This window comes from Camponotus floridanus, unplaced genomic scaffold (assembly GCF_003227725.1).
Source record: "Camponotus floridanus strain SB8 unplaced genomic scaffold, Cflo_v7.5 scaffold50, whole genome shotgun sequence".
NCBI classification, from domain to species: Eukaryota; Metazoa; Arthropoda; class Insecta; order Hymenoptera; family Formicidae; genus Camponotus; species Camponotus floridanus.
Window position 1 is genome coordinate 1,264,586 of NW_020229659.1, and position 24,359 is coordinate 1,288,944.

Sequence of the window (24,359 nt, forward strand, 5' to 3'; positions counted from 1 at the left end):
CAATTTCTCGCAGAATGAAAGTTGTTGCAGCTATAAAATCTCGGCGCGGATTCTCTCACTCGCTAATCTATCCGTCACTTTTAACCATCCACATTGTGATGGATCATCGCCTCAACCGAGATCACTATCTTCTCTCTTAGTGCTCCCGAGATCAATCAATGGATAAGAATTCGCGGCTGTTATTGACAGAACGCGGATTTTACATCCATCTGTCAACTGCGCCCAACATTTGACATTTTAAGGTAAAAATTTTTCTATAAATTCCATTGATATAAATTTTTCCCAATGTTTGCCGCATCAGAAGCTATAATTAGGTTGATTTTCTCAACCAGCCAATCTACCAACGGCAAGTATTTCCAAATACGGGACACGTATGGCATAGAACCGTAAAATCGATGACAAAACGCATTGCAGTGTGGGATTCGATTAACGATTCGCGCGTAGAATCTTGTCGATTGTATCAGAGAGAGAGAGAGAGTTGATATCGCGGGTACGCACGTTTCAGTCGTTTCCTATTTTCTCATTTCCTTCCTTTTTCCTCCGGCGAACCCGTTTCTCGACGAACGCAATTCAGCGCGGCCGAGTCGATATCCACATCCGTGCTTGTCGATCCAGGATTTTTAATGAACCGCATATACCTGCTGCACTTACCCCTTTCGCGGCCGGCTTGATGACCGGCTCGCATCCACTATCGATTTCTGCTATCAAGCCCGATTATATTCGCGCCAAGGCGCGTGAGAAACGCTCTTGGAAATTATACATGCTGCTAAGAAATGTTATTCTTAAAGAGAGTCCAGTAGTGTAGAATAACTCTGATAGTAGTTACGATATAATATAATACAATGTAACGTTTATACATATACGGTCTCTCACTGTAGGTAATGGTCTCCGCACAATTTGAGTCACTTCTAATATAGTTTGTGAAAAAGAAAATGATAATTTTAAAAATAGTTCTTTTTTTAATAAAGAACAAATTTTGATAATAAAAATTTAAAGAGCGTTAGTTTTGTGATAAGACTTAAAATTGCCTTTATCTTTTTAAATGGGAATATATGATTTTATTTCTTAATAATATAGAAGAGCTTAAAAATCGATTCAAAATTCATTATATATAATTATTTGTTTTGACAACATTATTAAAAAATTATTCTTTTTATTTAAAAAATAAAATCAATTGTTTAATAGTTTAAAATGCGCATATTTTATTGTGCTTCAAATTATAAAATTTATTTGTTAAAAGTCATTAATTTCTTGTCTACAATAACGATATTAAGTGAAAGAGAAGGAAAGAGAGAGATATTAATCGTATTCGTATTTATAAATTGTTTAATAAGTTCGAAGTTAATTTTCTCTAGCAATTTAATTTTTATAATTACCATTGCTAACATATTTGCAATTAGAACTTTCGAATAAATATATTTATCTTGCTTATGCGAGATTGTACACGATGCATCACTTCTTGAAATGTAAATAATGAAAATAATGAAATGTATGTAAATAATGAAAACTATATCGTTATAAGACAAGAATGTTCAATTTCCCATGAAAAATAACATTGTATTATTATGCATTCCTTATATAGCCTGTATTGTTATTTCTCCATTTTGCCCACAAGTTTCATTGTTTGTACTTCATTATGGAAGAAGTTATCGCTAATAGTTACCGTATTTCTAACGTAATTTTCCTTGAAATGCAAAGAGTGCCATGAGATTGTTAATCAGAATATCTATGGTTTATAAATTCTCCAATCTATTTGAGATCCACATTTTCCATTAACAAGAATATTTAAACAATCAACCGATTTATAAGCAATTAAAAATACAGATATTCAGATAAAGAAAATTTACAAAAAGAAAGAGGAAGAGATAATTCAAGATTGATTATAGAAGCCACAAATAAAAGATGCATCGATACATATGAGAATACGCTCTCGGATGCAATGCATCGTCTAAAACAATAAATTTCGCATTTCTCACGATTCTCGATTTGCTAACACATGATTAAAGATGCGATTAATGGTATCTAGATCTCACCTTGATTTTATAAGCGTCTCTTCCGTCGATATTGCCGTTAGTTTCATATCGTATCTCGTTTCTCATCGAGATATCGCTAGAATAAATCTCGCGCGTTTTATGTAAAAAGCAATATCTCCCTTTTTATTGAAATTCAAAGCGCATGTTGTCGCGCTGATCATTTAATCGATATAATTCGATACCCCCCATTAAAATTCTAGGCTAAATATGATAGCAGCAATTTATTTAGCAAAATGTTACAGAGATTATCTAGTCACAAAATAATTATATATAAATATATCTGATATTATAATTATTAATTCCATCATCTACTTGTCTGATCGATCGATAAAACGTGTTGATGCGCAGAACCTTATACAAGGCTCTCTAATCCGTGACAACGTTCGATGACCACCATTCGTTCGCCTCTTCTCATCGTCTTTTTGGACTTTGGTCTTTATGCAGTCTCTTAACCCTTTATCACTCGCTCGTTATCGCGAGACGTGGCAAGTTGGATCCACGCTCTCTCTCTTAGGTCGACGCAGTCGCATTCGATGTCGCGTTTCAAGTATCTCGTCATCGTCGCGTTGCAAAATCGATAAAGATTCCTTCACCGCCGTTGGACTCTTACTCTCGGCGTTATTATCGCGTGGGCGTCTGCAACGCCCGGCGAATTTCGCGTAGGCGGCAGAATTGTCTCCCGCTGTGATGCTTTCATCCTGTTCGCGGCGTACAAGCATAACGCGAAAATTGTAATTGTTTCTTGTCTTCGGAAGAGACGTATATAAATCGTCGAAAAATGTTTACAGAGAAGCCATCAAATTTATGCTCATAATAACACGATTGTCATTAATATATGACACGATATATAACTATATTACATATGATTAATATTATACAGGGTGTCCCATTTTAATCGCTGACCCCGAATAACTTTTTTAATTTTGATTGTAGGAAAAAATGTTTCAGACAAAAGTTGTATGGCTTGAAGGGGGACATAAGATGGTATCATTGGTTTTATCTTGAAAAGCCACCTTCAATTTTTTAAATGAAACCCCCTATTTTTTATTACTTATTCTTGTAGCTTATCTCGAGAGCTTTTCAAAACACTATAATAAAGTATTTCATCATTGAGTACTTTTCGAGTTGTGAAGCTTGAAATCATTTCTTAATTTTACATAAACCATAAAATATCTAGTAAAATATTCATTTTTCGATTATCCTACCTTAATACTTTTATGTACAAAATAATGAGAGGAATCAATTGGTGTAAAGGAAAAACACAGTTGTTTTTAAGAAAAAATATGGAATTGTTAATTGCAAATTACATATTTTTTCTTCGAAATAATTATGTGTTTTTCTTTACAGCAATTGATTCCTCTCATTATTTTGTATATAAAAGTATTAAGGTAGGATAATAAAAAAATGAATATTTTACTAGATATTTTATGGTTTATGTAAAATTATTAAGAAATGATTTCAAGCCTCATAACTCGAAAAGTACTCAATGAAGAAATACTTTATTATAGTGTTTTGAAAAGCTCTCGAGATAAGCTACAAGAATAAGTAATAAAAAATGGGGGGGTTCCATTAAAAAAATTGAAGGTGGCCTTCATGTGATCTTCAAACAACTTTTCAAAATAAATCCAATGATACCATCTTATGTCCCCCTTCAAGCCATGCACCTTTTGTCTGAAACATTTTTTCCTACAATCAAAATTAAAAAAGTTATTCGGGGTCATCGATTAAAATGGGACATCCTGTATATGATTACCTTCTTCAAGAACGATTGCAAACGATAGCGGAACCGTAAAGTAGCGTGCGATTAAATCCATCAGTTATACGTTTATCTGTTTTTCTAACGGTAACATGCGGTTGAGAAACGCGGAAAATGCAACGGTCACACACGTCGTCGCGATGGGAACCGAGATTGTGGTATGATAGTACGCAATAGTGGTGAATGGCGGGTGTTTGCCACTTTTGGGGAGGGTTCTATTGACCGAGAAGGACAGTGGACACACAACGGTGTCCGTGAGAAAATACGTTGAGGAAGAAGAGGTCGAAGAAGAGAAGAAGAAGAAGAAGAAACGGTGGTTACCGATGTGTGCGTCACGGTGAAGAATTTACGTGGTAGGGTAGGTGGCTCGACCGAGGAACTAGACTCCACTACTATGTGGATGCACTTAAACGACTCAACCATGCGTGCTTCCCCGCGTCACAGGTGAGCTGAGAGACGCTCGACGAGTCCTGCATGTATAGAAAAGGAAGAAGAACGTGGACGGGGACGGCAAAGTAGGAAAAGATCGAGTCCCTCCCCTCTTTTATCCTTCCTTTCGCTCGCTAATCGTCGCTACGCTCGTTTTCTGAGGTAGAAAAAAGGGGTAGTTCAAGGTTCATTGTCCATCATTTGCAGTCTTTAACTCCCTGCGTACCGACGACAGCTTCCATAAAGTTTTATATCCGGTAATGACGCAACAAACGCTTACGCACAGCCTCTGATCTATAATCTTCCTAAGTGTCTTGCATACATATTTCCTTCAAAATGCTATTTTATTAAAGTAACACACGAAACATTACATTTTATATAAAAGAGATAATTTTTTTTTAATATTCCAAATTTTTTGCAAGCATTTCTGATGGAAGATTTAACTGAATATTTTGTTTTATTTTAATATATTTGCAATAAAATTACTTTATGCGTACATATGTCCATTACTTTTTGAATAATTTTATATTTTGTATTCTCTTTATATAACGCATACATAATTTTATATTATTGCTATTATCATTATGATGTTGCGTCGTTCAAATTTTATAATTAGCACATATACTAATGACATATTTTACTTCGTCACATGCTCATATATGCATCATTATAAGCAATTCACTGATTCATATCTGTATCATTTCCCTCTAATGACTTTCAGTATCATTCGCATCTTACTGAGAGAATCTTATATATCATGTTACTGTTATTATTATGACATGCACTGTCTTATTATATATATCTAGAACTTGCCACAGAATAATAAACTGATTCCTCTCTCTGTCCCGAGATCTCTCTCTCTTTCTCTCTTTATAATATTTATTGCCTTTCGAGTAACGTCACACGCCTTCTTTATCGTAGCCACGCAATCGCGCAATATGCGTCAAATGAGTATACACAACGGCTCAAAAGGAAAATACGAGATTTATGATTAGTTTATGTGCGTCGAAGAAGAGGAGGGTCAGGGTTGGATCAAGGAAACGGATCGCTTTATGCTACTCTCATGCAGTCGTTAATCGAAGCTCCAATGTTTCTTCGCCGCAGGAACGAAACTGTGTCGATGCTATCAACAGGCATACCAAAGAGGAGTGAACTGACCGTAACAATTTGCCTCTAACGATTTGCAAAAGTATCGATTATAATATATTTTATCAATACGGGAGAAAGCATCCTCGAAGATAATTAAATTATATATGGTTTGACCTCGTAATACCGCGAAAGATTTTCGATGGCGGTGTCTTTAATGCTTGAAATTGAACAAGTAATTTTGCAATATTTAAATTTAAAAAATTAGTATTTAAAAATAATATTTTTAATATTTTTATAATATTTTTAAATCTATTTATTTTATCTTTATATATTTTACCTTAATATTTTTATCTATTTATTTTATTTTTAAATCTTTTTATAATATTTTTATAATATTTTTAAATTTAGATTTTTCCTATTTAAAAAAATCTATACTTAGAGATTAATATTATTTTTATTAATTAAATAAATAATTTTTTGCGTGACAAAAACAAAAGGGAGTCTAAAATATTTTATAAAATAAATTGAGATGTGCATCGATTCAAAAAGATTGACACGTTACGATGAGGAATAAGATATTATGATAAGATGACAGATCCAGCAATGGCTGCGAAAATTAAAAAATACGGTGTCAAGTATAGAAAGCCGTAACTAAGCTACAATTAAGTACAGCTTTTTGCGAGCCAGATATTCGTATATTCGTTTTACGTTACACTGTTTAAATAACTCATGCATATTCAAATGCCACGCGATGATAACGGCAACTCATATATTCCCTCGTACAGCATCCGCGTCTCAGACAGATCACTTTAATTGTCTCGCTTATGACGGGTTAATGCGACACATTTAATACTACTTTATCCGCTGACGTGTACTCTTTATTGTGGGTTTATTGTAATATTGTGATTGTAATATTGTAATATCTTAGTCCTTTGTATTTTGACATTTTCAAGGAACGGAACATAATTATTTTCTTCGATTTGCCAGCAGAAAAAAGAAGAAATTAGAAAAAAAGTTGCAAAATTTTGAAAAATCATTCTTACAAATCTCGAATTATTCATACATTTATAAAAATATCACACTATTTTTTATACCATTTTTATTTTTATATATTTTGTATTTTTTTAGCACACACATACATATATACATATTATTACATATTATTATTTCAATTTTGTTTTACATGTACCAAAAAAAAAATATATATATATTATCCGCATATCTGTGATACTTATTTTTCACAAAACTGCTTAAAATAAAATCGCATTTAAAGTAAGAAATAGGTCAAAAATTTTTGGTGCAGTTTCTCCAGTTTCTAGCCAATAAAGATAGAAGCAGGTCATGAACGGTTTTAGTAAAGTTAACTTTAATTTCTTGCTTCTTTCTAAAACTATAATTTATATTAATTCGACTAATAAAATTTCGTTGGAATCTGAAACGAACTAAAGATACGCGGTTAATATATACATGTAATTTGATTATTCTTTGCAAAATTAGATAAATGAAAAAATTAATTAAAAATAAAAAAAAATAAATAATCTTTAAAAAATTGGATAAATAAAGAGAAATAAATCTTTCAGAAATTAACTTTAAAAATGTTTATACGTCCATTTGTCACAAAATATATATTGTAATATATGTAAGTATACATGTATAATTCCCTCATGACACATAGCCTAATTTTTCTAACGTAGAAGTAAATTCGATCGGTTTCAATCTTCCACACACGCGACGCGGATTATATAAACCTTATCCTTGTCGCCTAGAAATTCCTCATTTAATAAAAAAAGCCTTTAGGAAAGTCTGACGACATGTGCGGTCTTCCTTAACGAAATCATTTTGTCTTGGCTGTCCAGGTTCCTTCTTTTCTCACCGCGGTCATCCCTCCGAAAGTCATCTCGATGCACACACATACATCTCTCTCTCTTTCTCCTTCTGTCTTATTTTGCTTCCATTCTACTTCTGAACGAACAAACGAGCGAGCAAGCAAGCAACTCGTCCATTCCTCCTGCTCTCTCATCGGTCCCGCTGCACGCTACAAACGGCCTTTGAATAGCGTCTAGTTTTTGTCGAGCAACTAGTTTTACCGGGGAGTTTTCATTCTATCCGCGAGTTACTTCGTCCTTCGCGCATCGAGCCACCGTGAAAATTAATCTCTCTGGTTCTCTCATCGCCGTAAAATCCGAACGAACATGGATGACGTTTCAGAATTTGTTAAAAACTACCACGGCTCACGTAATTCTCGCACATTTTCTTGATTATTGCTTATTTTTACTGCCAATTGATCTCGCGTTTTATAAATATTTAAAAGAAAAACTAATTTTTAATTACAGATATATTTTTCTTAATAGAAAAAATAAAACAAAGAATATTTAAAAAGTACAGGAATTGAAAATATCATTATTCGTGTGTTAAAAAAATTTAACTACATTTTTTAATATTAAGTAATTGTAATCTGATATATTGTCCCGATTTGAAAAATTTATTAATATATTTATAAATATATTTAATTTTTTGAATTTACAAAGTGACTATTATTATAAAAGATTATTTATTTTATTAATTATATATGTGTCTATCATATTTATATATTACTCCTTTTAAAAGAGAAAAAAAAAAACAAAATTTTTACTTCTTTCTAATGTGTATGATGAATGTATATATTACATTGAAACATATAGTAAAAAGAATTTAATTAACAGCGGTTTTTACGAGCGCGTTAAACATATATTAATAATCGACTTTAATAAGCATGTGTGAAACGGGGTTACCTTGAGATGCCTGAGAGCAGGAGGCGCATTAAACGACAATGCAGAAAAAAACCTTATCCGGCAGACTATAAAAATATTCCTCCTATGCAATCTTTTCTCAATTATATTTCTACTTGATATTTTATCTTTAAAAGTTTCGTTCTAGCTAACATCAGCAGTCAAAGCTCGGAAAATTAACTTCGCATGTTATAAAGTTGTAAAGTAATATCGACCAGCCATTAAAGAAGTACGATAATTAACGATCCTTAATCGACTCCGATTTGCCTCGCTCATTCGTCGTGAAATCTTTCGCTAAATAATCGCGGTCGTTGCACTCTATTCATTTCTTTCCGATAAGAATGGTATTTGAAATGCTTTGATATTCCGGAATATAAAAATCGCAAGAAGATTAATGGTTATGCTGAGATAATGCGTAAAGTTTTCGTTTTATCGTTAAAACTTTATCTCGTCTCCAACATAATACGGATTTATTTTCAAAGATAAAACAAACGCATATATACTACAAACATAACATACCCTACAAAAATAAAACGGATAATGTTCCGTATACTCAGCAATATAATAATATATATATTTGTAGAAAAATCTCTAAATCTTTTCTTTTTTCATGTGTTTACTCATGAAGAATAAGCACGTAAACGCGTTTGCCCGATAAAATTCTGAAATTAATAATTTTGCAGAAGAAACTCAGTGAATAAACAATTTGTGAGGTTTAACATGTGTCGCTTAATCGATGTCATGGATGCCATCAGCAATTTCGTTGCTTTGTTTCAAACTATATGTGCCATGTTATTACCGTGCGTGAAATATTTCCATAGCCAAATGAATTATTAATAAGTAACATTTCTCATTCAAAGGTCTCTACAACTAATGATGTAAATATATACTCTGTGTATATAATATACTAAGTATTATTTCACGTTTACAGACACGCGCAGCGTTCTAGCTATCATTTTCGATCAGGGAAATTGCCAAGAACTGATTGCATTCATGTTAATTTTGATCGAGTATGTTAATCAACAATTTAACCTTAATAATCTTAAAATAATACATATGATACACATAAAATTGTTTACGATATTTAGTTTTCCAAAATTCCATTTTTACATATAATTTTATAATTTTACACAAGCAGCAAAATTTTAAAATAAATATCACAAATATTTATTTTCAAAATTAATTCTGTTATTAATATGTCTCATGTAAACATACACAAACACACACATAAATAAATAAATATATGCTCCAAGATTTCCGCAATTATTTTAATTAGCACAAAATATATTAAATATAAAAATATATTAAAAAATCAAATATTAAGAATAATATCAATAGATACGAATTCGCAATTAATGCAATTAATATACAGCTTGACATTTAATAGAGCAATATAATATGTGCTATTTACATGATCCAAATTTATGAATTTTATTAGTATTGTATGCGTTAATTTATCGTTTATAAAACAACAAAATAGTTTTAAATTTGGCTTTTATTTACATCAATTTATTTAATAATATTAGCACATTCATTCAAGTTTATTATATTTATTTATTAATGTAATTTAGAATTTCTCGACGAGAAATTGCATATTATTTTATTAAATTTAAGATTATTTGTGCATATATATATATATATATATATATATATATATATATATTGCTTAATTTGTATCATTACAAACATTAATTTCTTTCGTCCAATTAACACGAAAAAAATTCAAGAGTAATTGACAAAGTGAAAAAAATATCTATATCATTATATATTATGTTCATCGATTGAGATAATTAATAATACGATTCAAATACGTTCAATTTTAATTAAGCGAATCTGTCTAAGCCTACCGATGTAATCTAAAGATTACAAATTAGTAATTTCGCAGATAATTCCATCCAATTTATTACAGTGAGTATCCTTAGCCCTAACTATTAAAAACAACAAATATGGAAAATCTCCGTCGACCATCGAATATGTTAATTTGATATTAAATTCGATTGCTCTTTTAATTGCTCTTTCTCGAGGAATTTTTCTTCGTTGGAACGCGTTCTATTTCTTTGCTCAATATTTTATAAATAATCTGGAATAATCTATGCTGCACGTAAAATAATTTAAATTGTTACATTGTTGCACGAGCATAATTTATACAACCGACAGGAAAAAGATAAAATGCCAAATTTACGAACTCAGGAATTTACGAACATTCCCTATCTCGATTCGATCGTGAATCTTCGAGGTCGCGCTGGCAATTTATAAAACGAGTACGCGAGAGACCGGATGTTAAATATGTTAATTAACGTCCTCCGTGGACCCATATAATCCGTGTCCGGTGCTATCCGTTTTACTCTAGTCCGCACTGCTATGCCTGAATCTTGTTTACATGTTACTACTACATTCCATCAGTTTCTATCGCTTATATAAATGTGTAAAGTATAAATGAGGACGACAATGTTAATGACTTTCTTTCAATCCTATGTTCGTGTATTTGTGTTTTCTTGTTTGTAGTCAGACCTTTAATTATCATCGTCTCCGACTTATTCTTCATTTGTAGAATTTATAGAATTTTTTTTAAATATTTACATTTATCAAAAATTCCAGAAACAAAATTCGAAAGATAAATTATAATTTAATTTATAAATTTTTTAATTCGCGATTTTAAATATATGTCTACTTTTATATGAGATATATTGAGAGAGAGTGAGAGAGAGAGAGAGAGATTGATTACTTTTCCTCTCCATCTTATGATATCGCTCTGCAAATACTCCAATTTAATTAATATCTGATTGATTATATACTCTCCAAATATTTGCAATTGAATAAACTGAACATGTTATGATCACGTATGATGTCAATTTTATTTTACTTTCCCGTCAAATGGAAACACTTTAGTTGTTAATTACTTCAATATAATGCAAAATTGCTCGTATCTCTCTCGATATAAATGCTCACATATTTTCTCTAATTAACGACACAAGCTTACCTTTCTTTTTGCCAATTTGGATGTAATTTCCTAATCACTCTTGAAACAGGAACACACAGTAACGATACGAATCGCACAATTGTGTAACATCAAATGTGAGAAATAGCGACGTGTCCTTCTTTACCTGGCCTCAATGATATGTCAGCGTAGTGGGGATACACTTTATCATTATAACAAAAAATCGAAAGAGGGGAAAGGACCGACACGTAGATAGACGAAAAATTTAGTATTATTCTGTTTGTTGTGTGTGTGTGTGTGTGTGTGTGTGTGTGTGTGTGTGTGTGTGTATCTTAAGAAAAACATGTATTCATCAATAAGATTCTTTCACATATCTTGGCAGCCTTCGACTCTCGTAAAACTAGTTTTCAAAGTAACAAAAAACTATAATTAGTAATTAGTTTGTAAAGTTAAAGAAACACATAATATTCCCCGCATACCTTTATTTCGTGATGGCAACGAATTAACTATCGTACGATGTTCGGTTTTTGCGACTGTGTAGCACGCTGTTGTTTACACGACCTTGTCATTCGCGCAGTGAGTTTCGAGGCAGACAGTAGCACGAGCCGCTTCGTATGTCGTCGTAATCTTTTGGAAAATATATTCCTATCCTATATTTTTCATAGTTATTAAAATTAATAATTATCAGCTCACGCAATTTATCATTATTGTGACGATAAATAGTATACGTTCGCATTTTGGAACGACACGTAAGAATATCACGGCGACGGATTTTTGACTCAAGTAGCAAAAAAATATGCTATATTAATTTTTCATTAATAATACATGTATATTTTATGCAATTTATGTGTTAAAAATCTACCGAATCTTTGCAATATATATGCATATTGAATTTATATTACATATAAAATCTACATTCACATCAGATTCACACACATTTTAACTAGGAATTAACTCGATTCGTATAATATTGACGTGATTTCAGAGCAAAATTGCTATCATTTTCATGTCCTCCCGTTATTAACAAAAATGTCACTAAAACAATAGATCGAACTCGAATCGAGCGTTTAATTAATAAGCGTTATGATGTGTTTAATTGGAAAGAACGCAATCGTTGTTATTAATATGTCGTGCTTTAATATTTACCAAATTTCGCATATGTAAATTCGGCATTTGCAAATATCGTTGTCAAGATGTATATTTCGGAATCTGTTTTCGAAATCTATTGTACCAACAATCAGCAAACTTAATTTTATTTTTAAATATCACTTATAATTCATGCATATTTATCTTTCAATTTAATATATATGCATATAATTTATTTATTTATTTATTCATTTTTATTATAATACGAAATAATAAAGATGCAAGCAATTATTCCAAGATGCAAGCATATACATAGTATTAGTTAACAGCACAGAGATAAAATATTATAGTGACAGTAAATTTTACCGCAATTTTTTAGCAGATCGTATAGATTTGATATTTATTCATCAAAATATAAATACACGTCACAATGTGATTATCGTGAGGCGAGAGAGAGAAAGTATTGTGTAAAGTGTCTATGATCCTAGTGTTTTGGTGCGCGTGTAATTAATCGTATTTTCGCGAGTACCATGAAGAAGCATTAAACAAGAGAGAAAGAAAAGGACCTAGGACATTATACCATAATAAAGAGGAATCGTGAGTAATTTATAACTTGTTTAATTTATTATTATTTGTAAGATTAATTGCTTGTTTCTATTCCCATATAATAGTGTATCTTAAATTATTGTAAATTATTATGTAATGTAATATTCTAATTTTTTTTTATTTCAAAATCGTTAACTCTTTAATTTATAATAACTTATTTACATTAATTAATATTTTATATATATATGTCTGTATGTGTGTGTATAAATACATTTAAAATATTTCAATATTGTGAGATACTTAAGATGAATAATTATTTAAATTATTTTTATGTTGAAATTAAATTTTTATTTATCATGAATTGAATAAAAGTTTATGAGTAAAAAATGTATTTGTAGTAAGATTAAATAATCTTTTTTTTAGATATCTTTTTAAAAGATTAGTAAAAAATTTAATTACGCGCAATCATTATTTTTTAAAATATTAATTATTCTACATACTTATATCTTATGTCTTATATCTAATTTGAATATGTTTATATTTTAAGATCGCAATATCGTTTTTGTAAATTGTAATGGTGAGTTTCAAATTGTTTTTTTTTATTTTGACGAAAATCCTATCATACATATGTATGTTTAATTTTGAAATAAAAATTAAATAATAAATTAATTAAATAATAATTCCTAAACTTAGATCTTAAACAAAAATAATTTGACCACACACACATACATAATGAGAATTTAAAACTTATATTACATAATAATTAAAAAAAATTTGATTACAACGGGAATTCAAGAGAAACTCAGTCTTTCTTCAAAATGATGTAATTGTAAGGGATCTTCAATTTTATCTATACATATACAATTATGTCTAAAAGCAATCTCTAAATCATAGATCCTCGCATAACTCATCTCGCGCAATAACATTATACAGTTAACCGGAACAACGCGATATATGGAAGACAAACCGGCAGATGTTCATACCGTTTAAGAGACACTGGATGAATCGACAAGTCCTGAGTGTCCTCGCGAGAAAGTTCCCTCCGAATGATGCGATGCGTTCATCGAATAGCAAAGAGGAAATGATATAAAATGTGAGACGGCATAATGATAGGTGTTGGCAGATCGCGAGCTACATATATAAGATATGCGGATATAGGCGATCGTAAAAACCCGAGCTTTAGAAATGTGAATTGATCTGGGGATGAAAGAGGATGGGGAAGAAGGAATATGGGATTCACATTGGTAGCAAAATATTTATGCTTTACGTTGGATATCAAGAGATGTGAGTAGCGAATACATTTTTGAAGAGATTTGAGATTGATTTCACCGCGGGCGAGAATTTATTCTGAAAACTAGATTCGTGAAATGTGTTTCATTTTTTTTTCCCGCGTATCTATTCGATTTTAAAAAGATTTCTCGAAAAACGACCAGAAAATTGAAATATTTATTTTAAGAATGTAATCTTGTATTTTTGTTAAATTAAAATGCGCAACCATATTTTAAAAAATATCTTTTATTCAAAACAAGCTTTAAATAAATAAACAACTTTACATAATCAAAAATTTATAAGAGAGAAATAATATAAAAATAAGGAAAAAATATAAGATGATAAACAAGAGTATATTTTCTGTAATTAGCTTAAATTTGTATAAGGTCAAGGGTTAAAATATGGTCCGACAATATTAAATTAGTAAGTATGTCGCTCGCAAAGTTGTTGAATAGTACATGCTCGGTTCGCCGCGATGAAATACACGTAGTACTAAATGCATCGTCGCATTCTAAAGCTGAAGAACCGTCTACTTCTTTCTGTACGACCATCTAATTAATTACAAGCAGCTACTGCGAATAACGATGCAGACTAAGAATAGCCGAATGATATTTGGTGTACGAAGAATATTGAGCTTCCTCGCCTCTTTGCATAATTTAAAAAAAAAACATTCCTGCATTTAATTACTGCTTTATTATAATTTATCTTCAATTTTAACGGCAAATATATGACCAAATTAAGAGATTTAATTTTTATATGATTTAATTTAGTTAAAAAAAACAATTCCACAAGTTGTATTAATCTAATGGGAAGAGAATGCAAATGATATGCATTTCTTCCGTATTATGCAAATATACAGGTATTTCTGGAACAAAGCTAAAAACTCGCTTGATTTAGTAAATTTAAGCGAGGGCAGACTTCTTGAATTTATTCATATGTGTAAATTACAAGCAGATTACAGATTAGCTTTTCTCTATTCCAATGACTGACCAAGCAATTTAGAAAAAACTGCATTACTGCATTTTCCGGTGTTTCTCGTTCCGGAAATATTTTTCGAATTTTTATAATAATTTTTCAATTCACAGATTAATATACTAATTAATGATTAATATAATAAAAGGGTTTCAACACATATAATCCGCATTAAAAAAATTAATTCATCTCCATGTATTATAAAATTTATTATTGAATTATTATTTTCTTTATAAAACTCAATTGCCAGATTGATAATCAAAGCTTTTTATAAAAATGCGCTAATAATTTATATTAAAAATATTGTAAAAAAAATTAAAGAGAACAATTTGTAACCTTTGTTCCTATTTCATATAATCGATAAATCATAACCACAATATAAGCCGCGATCAAAACCACGATAATATGTAATACCGAGATGATAAAGCCAATCGCGATAAAAAGTTTGAAAAATTCAAATAAAAAGAAGCAAATAGAAATTGGTCGTGAATTGGTCCAGTTTTGCAATGATCTGAACGAGATACCGTTTATTCGCGTCGATCGACAGCGATTTTTCTGACACAGTTCCTTGCTTACGAGGACAATGTTGATTCGATGATAAATCGAACTATCTAGGAACTAACTGTACTAGAGTTTATCCCACAATGCGATTCAATCGACTGCGTCTCGGGACAATAAAGACGCTGGAACGCGATTCGTGCCATCATACAACAAGTTGATATATTCATGTACCGTGACACTTTCATACTGACATACTTTATTCCTAAGAAATATTAATGATAATAAATCAAAATATTTTATTAAATATTAATAAATATGTGTGAAATATATATATTTTAGAAAAATTCAACAAATAATATAAAAAATAATTATGTGTTTTAACATTTTCTAATCTTTATATTTATGATCATTAGCTTGAAATATTTATCTCGACATCGTTTCGTATCATTTGCATAGATTGTAATAACATTCCTCTTGAAATCGCAACTAGATGATATATAATATAAATAATATCGAATAAAATAAACATTTTATATTTTTAAAGCGGCTACAAATCTATGCATCACAAATCGTAAAATATTATCTATAAATCCTTCATACAATTTACGTTTTCCTTACGTTGACCCGAATTATTATTATATTATATTACATAATTGTCGCGTTTGCACGCGCATTTTTCATGACGATGTGGAAGTTGGCGCGCGCCTTAATTAAGTCGGCTCTAAGAGCATGGCAATAAAGAACAGCTTTATGTTTTAACGCCATAAAGTTTGTTTCTACTAACATGGCGAGTACATTCAGTCGGGATTTATTTTTCATTCAGTCCTCATCATAACTTTCAAACTTTTATTTTTGTTTTTACTGTTATACATACACATATACACTTGCGTATTTAAATTATTTATATGCGCTTATTATACATTAAATTTGGTCGTTTCTTTTGATTCTTAAAAATTTAAATTCCAAAAATGATAAAAGCTAGAATATTAATAAAAAGTGAAGAAATAATTTTCTAATTTTTATAATTTTCTAATCTTTAATGTATTATTACTTTTTGCTTCTAATATCTATTTTTCAGTTATAAAAAATCACCAACTTATTATCTCTCATTTATCATGATTTTCTGATGAATTTTTCATTTATATCGTCTTTGTGATGAGAAATAAATTTTTCTCACTTTTCACTAAAATTACGCATTAATTTTTCTGGATTTTAATATTTTCTCGTTAATCCGATTGGCAATGATTTCATCGCGCACCAACAAATTTATGATAGTTTTACGCCTTGTTATAATTTCATACGCGACTGATGAAGAATGTATTCGACATGCTGTTATAATTTAACATCTCGAGTTAATGACGCGTAATATTAGCAAATATTAATAATATATTCACCATTATAGCAGTAATATATCTTCTATTTTCGATCAAAACAAATCGCCATTTCCAGGAATAATCTCATAAAAATCAAAATTCGTGTCTCTTTCCACAAAAAACAATTTATTATATTAAAAATTATTGCAACAGTAAATATTGGATTTATATGCAATTCGTTTTAATTGATATAAATGTTTCACAAGTCAAACATAACTGAAGTAAGAAAACATTCAAATGTATACCATGAAGAGAAAAGGATTGATTAATAAGTAAAGATGACCTTCTTGTGAAAGGAGGTCAGGAAAGTGAACGATAGGCAAATGTAACATCAAAGTACGAATAAAGTGGATATTCTGGAGGCCCGGGGAGAGAGGAGGAGAGAAGAGAGGATCTGGGAACAGGTGAATGAGCGCGAGAAAACTCGGTTATTGACGCACAATTATGCGCACGACCTGCGTGAGTTTGTACGTGCACGTGAATGCAATGTTTCATGTCTCGAGTGAACGCAAAGCCAGGTCCGCGAAGCTACTTTTCTCCAACGAAGAATTTGCCGAATTCGATGCGCGAAATTGCTTGACGTTAAATCGGAAATACCGGAGCGCGACTAATTCATAGACCGTGGAATTGATTTGTCCTAATTAATCAATACGTCCCGATTGTACGCGTTCATGGGATTCCATCAGGGCAGATAATATTGATAATTTCTCACATTGATAATATTCTTAAGCCATATTATATGATGATTTATGACACTTTTTCAAGCTAATACAAAAATTTAAAAATCATGGAGATAGATTTAGCATCCTTATTTAAAAATGATATATAGAAAGTCCGTTTCATTTCCAACATAAATTTATATGAATTTCTCATCTACTGAATCCCATTCATACATTTTATAAATTTGGTTCTTTTTGCGGACATCTCCAAGATATATTGATATATTTAAATCTACTCATCTCTTTTTATTATAAATATTAATCTAAATATCTCCTTTGGAATCCTTGGCAGTTTTCATACAAATAATTTTACTCGCACATTTGTGACGATCAGAAAACATTCTTATAGTGGCAATCGTATTTTCTTGTCGCGTTACGCAGATGACAGAAACCCCGATCGAAACAACGTCATCGGCACAGGTGACGGAGAGAAACGGGTTCTCTCCTGTGGGCAAATATTAATACACCTATAAATTCGAATACGTCTTTGGAACGGGATTTATAAGTGATCGATCGAATAGCGGCCGGCATTCGATCGCTATTCGGAATTCGTGCCAGTAGATTATGGATAATCGCCGCGGGAGCAAATTATCGAAAAATACGCTGCCAGCAGCCGTGACGGACGCGATACATATTTATGCATATCGTCGAATTTTTTTCCTCGCAACGCATAATTTGCAAGAGGAATAATAGCGAAAGTCTTAGCCAGTTCGGTATTGTTCGGTATGTGTTCCTCACGCGTTAATAGTTTGGAAAATTTAACTGATCGACAAATCTGATCCTATTCTTCTATGATACGCGGTACACACAAGAGCAAAAATGTATTACATGAAAATAATTAAGTTATATATAATCTTTAAATTATTCAAAATATAATTATAATTATAGTTTTATAATATTCTCTCGTTCGCAATATATTTTTCTGCTGTTGATGCAGATTTAGTGTACTTTGAATGATTTCTCACGATATATATTTTAATAGAAATATCGTAAGAAATATAACATTTTATTCATCTCTTAATAATTTCCTTAATTTATTTAATAATAATGGATTTATTTGTTATTTATTAATCCATTTATTTCTTACATGTATATCGATTTATTAACATTTATTTATTTTTTAATAATATATTTCATATTTTTATGCCTTGAAAAAATATTTTCATCGGTTTAAAGTACATTATGAAGAAGAAGGAAAAACTAGAGCAAGAGAATTAAAATAAAATAAACTTTTCTATAAAATTTTAATTATATTTGTAGATTTATATATTTTATATGTTGTCACAGGTAATTTTTCATGCAAATCTAATGGTAAAAAATTCATCTTATCGTAGTTTTCCCATGACATCAATTCTTTCTCATCTCTTCATCATTTGCAGAAAGTTTAGCCATGTAATAAGACCAAATTGCATTAAAATATGCATGACATGGCAAAGCTAATCTTAATTTTAATAAGAGGCTTTTTGACCAACACAGAGTTAACTTCTCTTCAACAGTCGATGCAGTCGTTTTTGAAACCAGAAAAAGTTGAAGCTTAAAATCCTTTTGCGTAAATTAGATTTCACAATTTTAATTAGCTAACCAAACAGCTTATATTTCCACAGATTTTCTTTTAATTGTAAAGATTTAATTATCAAAATTAATCTAATTTTAAATATTAAAACGTTGACGCAAAAATAATACCTCTCAAAAAAATATTTTCCGATAAAATTCAACTTTAATATCGCCAAGAATTTACTTGTTAAAAATAGTTAATTATAAACCATTGTACGAAGTCGGAGAAAATCTCGTATTCTAATATTTCTTGCATTTTTTTAATTCGCATGGCAAGATGAAGCGTACTTTTTGCGAAAGATCTAGAGAAGAAGCCATTGACTCACAATGGTAATTCCGGAGCGGCTGCAATTTTACGTCTTACCTCTCGGTCGTCCTTGAACGCAAGTATAGATAGGCAAGCAGGATTTTCCAGTAGCCAGCGAAGAGGCGCCTTCTCCTTCCCCTGTCCCTTCGTATCCTCTTAGGAGACGAGCACGCTTCGCACATAAAAATCCGGCTTTCCGAGAGGCAAAGAGTATCTCTCTTCGACACACGCGCGAATACCTGTCGTCTTAACGAGCGGAGCACCTTTATTAGCACCGTTCGCGTCACTCACGCGAATTTACGCGCGCGCAACGTTTCGCCGGGCGAAGAGACCCTTTCGTCGAGTCCTCTAACGTTCCTTCACTCTTTTTCCGCACATTTTCTCCGCTTTCCGGGCTGATATCGCCAGCATTCCGCCGCGGAGAAATCCCCTTGACAAGATCGACGACGATTCACCGTTCACGAGGGAAATCGCGATTATATTTTCCGACAGGGCGCGAGAAATAAAAAACAAAGACTCGTTCTTTCAACGCGGATAAAGGGACAGAGTCTTGCCGCGAAGCTTTCTCAAGGCGAGGCTCGTGAGAAATCTCGAGGAGAGCACACGCTACGCGCTCGCGGACCGACGCGGCACTTGAGGCCCGAAGGTGCCTCAGGTGGGACGCCAGGTGGGTGTCGGGAGAGAAGCGGGGCCTTCTCCTCTCCTCGTCTTGACCGGCCCCACCGCACCCGGCCAGCCACGGGCAAGGTTTATGGTGAACCAAGTGGAATCCAAGCGTTTTCTACGTCCTGGAGAAGGGCGGAGGCGCCTCTATGCTAGACCCGACGTTCTTCGCGGGGCCCGGGCCCCCGTCAAAGTTTCCTACTTTATCGGTGATAAGGAAAAAAATAGATTCATAAATTAAAAAAAAAATATTATTCAAATTATGATACGCTCTTTATGAATACACGAATAAAAGAGATTTCAGTTTTATCAAATTGACGTCGTTAGATTAAGGAAGAGCTGGACTGTAAATTATTGTAAGAATATTTAATCATCATTGTAAAATATTTAAACTTATTATATTTATTTATATCTTGTTAACCTAAGATAAGTCAAATAAGATTCAAAATTTTCCTGAGCTCCAGCAAAGTTGATGAAAATACATGAGCCATTAACTAAATTTATTCCGTCTAAATCTAATTATCTTAAATTATTTGTCGGAATTTTCGCGGTAAGGCAATATTCTCGGTTGCTAATTTTTATTAAATATAATTATTAGAAATTCAAATTAAACTGCGAGATCTTGGAGCTTGCGATGATTTCAGTAGAAGCGCATAATGTCTTTTATTGTTTTGTATGCAGACGTAATTACTGGGAAAATCAGCATATAAATTGTTAACCTAGCACCTATTGTCGATTGTTGTTTCCTCGAGTTACGAGCAAACTGTAAGTTACCTGACTATATTAAAGTATGAAAAGAGTTATGGGCTCGACCGCGGAACAGATAACGAATCAGGAACACGGAACGGTCTAATACTTCGCGATTGCGTGATGTTGATTGTTAATTTATCTATACTTAAGTCGCCGGTCGTAATTAATCATTATCGCGAGAATAATGCAGATGTTGCATCGTATATGAATATCTCACATTTGACATGACGTCGATATGGATTATGACGTTGCAATTAATCCGATCCTAATCTGTCAATCGCGATGATCCGTGAAAAATAAATTAACTTTATCCATCAAAACGTCAAGCATCATGAAAAACATTTTTTTTATTTTGGAAAAAAATCCGTTCCGATTGCAGACTCTCCTCAATTAAATCCATCGTGAATAAGAGAGCCGGCTCGTATCTTTTCCATAATTAGAATGCAATTAGAATTATATTAGTTCTGGCTAAAAATTATCGCCACGGTTTATGACGAGAGTAAGAAGGTATCTCGGTTTATTCTTGTACGCATCAGAAACGAAGGGGCCTCTACTGAGTTCGATGATCTTTACGCACGATGGGCCCCGCTTCCGAGATCTCTGCCTTATCGATTACGATATCGAGGTTTATCCAAGTCACGCTCTAATGAAAGCTCTAGATAATAGAAAATTATGTTACGCAAATTTATGCGCTCTCTAGAAAGAAGCGGCGAGCGTGAATTACAAGTGTAAATTAATTACATGAGAATGTTAAAGATATTATGTAGATCAATATTGTTACAATTTACTTGTAAATTTCCTCAATGATGCAGATATAATTATAATACAGGTCTCTCGCATTTGCATATCAAAGTGCAATTTGCAAACGTGTCTACTGAGTCTATGGTGTTTGCAAATCTAATATATAAAATTTTTTCTACAAATTTTCTACTTTACCGGTGTCCTATTAATTCATAATCATAATTGATTAATTAATAATTGGTTAATTATCTTTTAGCTCACTTACTGATTGAGATAAAAATAATCATGTTTTTACAAAACATTTTAAATATTGTATATTCGCAAAATATTTTTCTACATGTTTATGAAAAAAATATAAAATGAAAAGGAGAATTTTTTTCTATTATTTTTAATTACACAACGAATGAATCGAGTTACACTTCATTTACGGATGAAATAACTTTTAAAGAGCAAAATAAAAACTTATCTTTGTTTCTGTTTAGGAAGAGGATATTTTATCGAGTAAAATCTTACTTACTTCCAGTCGGATAGTCAAGCCGACGTTTCTGCAACATATACAGAATAGAGCATATTGATTAAAACCAGCGTGAAAATTTTATTTCATGAATTACATTCTATAATAATGCGAATAATTGCATTTAAAGCGAATTTAACGACAAAGGGACGATAATCGAGGCTGAGAAATTAAAAAAACAACAGTATAAACAAATGTGTGCATACACGTTTGTAAAATATACTTTTAAAATATACCTTTTTATCGGAAAATATTGATCAAATAAACTCAAATTTATTCCAAAAACAATTTGCTTGTTTGTTTTCAATAATAATTGAATGGACTCACCTCATAATCATGCGTGGGTAGATTCACGTTCTTCGTCTGCATTTTCTGTAAAAACAGAACAAACAATTACTAATTAAAATTCTAAAAGTTGTAATTTTTAATATTTACTCAGATTAATGTATAGAAAATCTAATTTATTCCATATAAAACAGAAACTTCATGTATATATCTTTTATGATATTAGATATTTATATTATTAGATTTCAATTTAGACTTTTTGTCTAAATTGAAATCTAAAGTAATTTATAAATTCTGACAAAAATAATAATAAAGCTCTCTGTAAAATTCAAAAATTAAAGTGATCAGTCAGGCGTAGAGAGCTAAAGAATCAATAGTGTAGATAAGTTAATCAAAATATATATTAATAAATCATAATTACAAGCTTTAAACAAGATAGTTATAATATATAAAGATGTTAAAGATGTGTGCGGACGTTTTTATAAATTCTGTTTCTTAATTTTTTTAAATATTTAATTTTTTTAAATATTTTTTTCAATCAAAAATACACGCTTGTTTGTTCTGTAAATTTTAAACAGTAAACAAGCATTCCGGTTAACATCTTGCAGCAAGATATAATACATGCGATCGATCGCAACCGTAAAAATGAGAATCATAAAAATGTAGGCCGTCGTGAAACTCGCGCAAACAACAATAGCGGCAACAACAAACGATTCTAGTTTCTACGGCAAAGTAGTTACATCGCGACTGGCCGTCACACGGCATACATGCCACACTTTATGAATCGAATCCGCGTCCGACGGACTCACGTGTAAACAAGGGCCTCTGGGCGAGATTCCGGAGAGAAGAAGAGTGCCCTTCGGTTCCGTGACCCGCAGCCATTATGCGGCGCAGCATTTTCTCACGAAGATACTCTGCTCTAATTATATGTCTAGCCTCTGCTCCTGAAATCTACGGCTTTATTGCTAAATATGCTCGCGCTACGAGAACTGGGTCCGAGGAAAAAATCTAATTTCTACTTCGTGTTCCACCGTACTTAGGGATCCCAAGTTTCGCGGGACCGATAGCTGCAATGGTCCAGAGAGAATCTGGACGTGCGCGCGCGGTATAATCTTGGGGTTAATCGCATAATCTCTGACGGCCGTGACATCGTAAACGCGGGTGCGCCAACGAGCAGGAATGTCTGCACCCCATTCAAAGAGACGTCCAAAAGCATTTTCACGTAATTAATCCTTTTGCCAGCGCAGCTGCAGTAGCAAACTTCGAAAATGTTACGGACGTTTTGAGAGAAAAGAATATCACTTTTTGAGAAAAAAGAATCCTTTTCAAATGATATTCGAAATAAAGAATATTAGCCTTTGAGAAAAAAGAATACCACCCTTTTCGGATGATATTCGAAATGTTGTATCGAAATTGGTAAATAATTAAATATAACAAATAAATGTAATAAATAATTCGTTGTTATTCGTTTGTTAAATTAACTATTTAATCACTGCAGCTACGTCGGGAATATTTAAATGTCGGCAGAATAATATCAATATATTGTGGCATGTTAATTATATGCATTCATTTTAATGTGGTGATTATTATATTATAATAGTAATATATATAAATTATTGTCGTCTCTCTGAAATTCATAGTTTACGCTAATGTGTAAATACAACGATTTGAAAATGATTTATTCTCAAATGTGTGTAATATCTTCTTTTATAATTTTTTCATTAAACATGTTAAATAAGTTTTAAGATCCCGCTCAAGTCCATAAGAAAAATCTAAGAATTAAAATTTTGTAAATTATTAACAAAGTTTTTTAAAAGATCTGCTACCATTTAAATATTTTTAATCCAACAATTATCGACATTAACATTTTAAAAAATCATCAAAATTTTTCTATATGTGAAAAATTTAATCGTATATTTTAAACCAACCTGTATATATTCACATAAACGAAACAGATAAATCGTAAGGTTTATATCTTGGTGACTCCGATTTTGAATAAGAATCGAGTACATTTGTTCGACGCTCGTAAGCCGAGCAAAAGCCAATTCTGTCATACATAAAATACG

At 31.6% G+C, this 24,359-nt stretch overlaps 1 protein-coding gene across 4 annotated transcripts in view; it reads right to left on the reverse strand.

Annotated features, from left to right (window-relative positions):
• Window positions 1-24,359, reverse strand: part of LOC105256781 (RNA polymerase II degradation factor 1) — a 59,858-nt gene that overhangs the window by 27,545 nt on the left and 7,954 nt on the right. For 2 of the 4 annotated variants that reach the window (XM_025412433.1, XM_025412432.1), the window contains exons 2-3: window positions 22,336-22,380; window positions 22,012-22,039 (exon numbers count right to left, since the gene is read on the reverse strand). In XM_025412433.1, coding sequence (XP_025268218.1) covers window positions 22,012-22,039; window positions 22,336-22,377 — 70 coding nt within the window. In that variant the 5' untranslated portion in view covers window positions 22,378-22,380. Of the gene's footprint in view, window positions 1-11,055; window positions 11,156-19,397; window positions 20,029-22,011; window positions 22,040-22,335; window positions 22,381-24,359 lie in introns of those variants that run through there. The other 2 variants (XM_025412434.1, XM_025412435.1) reach the window with 2 other exon arrangements.